Source organism: Apis dorsata, unplaced genomic scaffold (genome assembly GCF_000469605.1).
Source record: "Apis dorsata unplaced genomic scaffold, Apis dorsata 1.3 scaffold_7, whole genome shotgun sequence".
In the NCBI taxonomy this organism is placed as follows: domain Eukaryota; kingdom Metazoa; phylum Arthropoda; class Insecta; order Hymenoptera; family Apidae; genus Apis; species Apis dorsata.
The window spans coordinates 39,849-41,014 of NW_006263310.1; the positions used below are offsets into that span (position 1 = coordinate 39,849).

The 1,166-nt window shown below is 29.9% G+C and overlaps 1 protein-coding gene across 1 annotated transcript in view; it reads right to left on the minus strand.

Moving 5' to 3' along the window:
* Nucleotides 1-100: 100 nt before the first annotated feature.
* Nucleotides 101-1,166, minus strand: part of LOC102680637 (armadillo segment polarity protein-like) — a 1,846-nt gene continuing 780 nt past the window's right edge. The window contains exon 2 of the mRNA XM_006607602.2: nt 101-311. Coding sequence (XP_006607665.1) covers nt 127-311 — 185 coding nt within the window. The 3' untranslated portion in view covers nt 101-126. The remainder of the gene's footprint in view (nt 312-1,166) is intronic.

Sequence of the window (1,166 nt, forward strand, 5' to 3'; positions counted from 1 at the left end):
TAATTTCTAGTAATAGTAATTTCAATACTAGTCTCAAAGCTAGTAATTTCAATACTAGTCTATATTGAAATTACTTAAGAGCCTCACGGATTCGTTTCTCTGGCGAGATACGATGCTGGCACATTTTCAGAGATCGGTGTCGTACCAAGCTGCAACCTGGTTATTATCTTGTGGCGGTGCAGGAAGCTCTCCTAAATGATCGAAACTCAGGTCACCCTCGTGCGCCACGTCCATAGTGTCCATCGCGCCATATGTCGACCCTCCACCTATTTCCAACCCTTGCATCGAATCTACTGGTATCTGGTCATAACCTGTTTTGTACAATAAATTTTTAGGATAAATCCAAACGTTTGTATAAACGATTCGCATAAACTACATTAATCGAATACAAGAATACTACATAATGTCAATCGTAATTTGGAAAATATATTTTCTCGTAACTTGAAACTGTAAATATTCGCGCTTCTCTTTTCTTCAGAAATTGAATTTTTGTTCTCTAATTTTTTTTTATCAGATTAAAACGAGGAACTATTGCTTTGATCGATTTTAATATCCCTTTTAATTGAGTTAATGACATCGATACTCAACAAGGCAGGATAAAATTAATTAAATTTCGAAAGAAGATAAAAGAATAAATGACAGCCACGGGGAAGGAAAAATTTTAATCGCATATTTCACCGTTGAGAATAAATTATTTATTTATTTATTTTAACAATATGCGCTCGTTTCCGCGATGGCAAACAACGACAAACGTATCTTATCTAATTACTTACGAATACTTATCTATGCTTCTTTCCACCACAAAGTACGATCACTTAGAGAAAAGATGATAAAGATACAAATATACCATGCATAAAACTTTAAAAAGATAAATTAAGAAAAATGAAAAAAACAATGAATCCGTTATGTTTTTGAAAAAAAGAAATTAGAAAAAATTAAAAAAAAATAAAAATAAAAATAAAAAAGAAAAAATACATTCATAAAACGTGCAATGTATATATGTATATTTATATGTATGCATGTATATATAGTATATGTGTATGCGTGTTTGTGAGCGCGCACAATACTTGTTAAATACAATAAAAAAGTATCGCGATCAAAATGAAGAATTTAAAATGTGAATTAAAAAAAAAAAAAAAAAAAAAAAAAAAAAAAAAAAAAAAAAA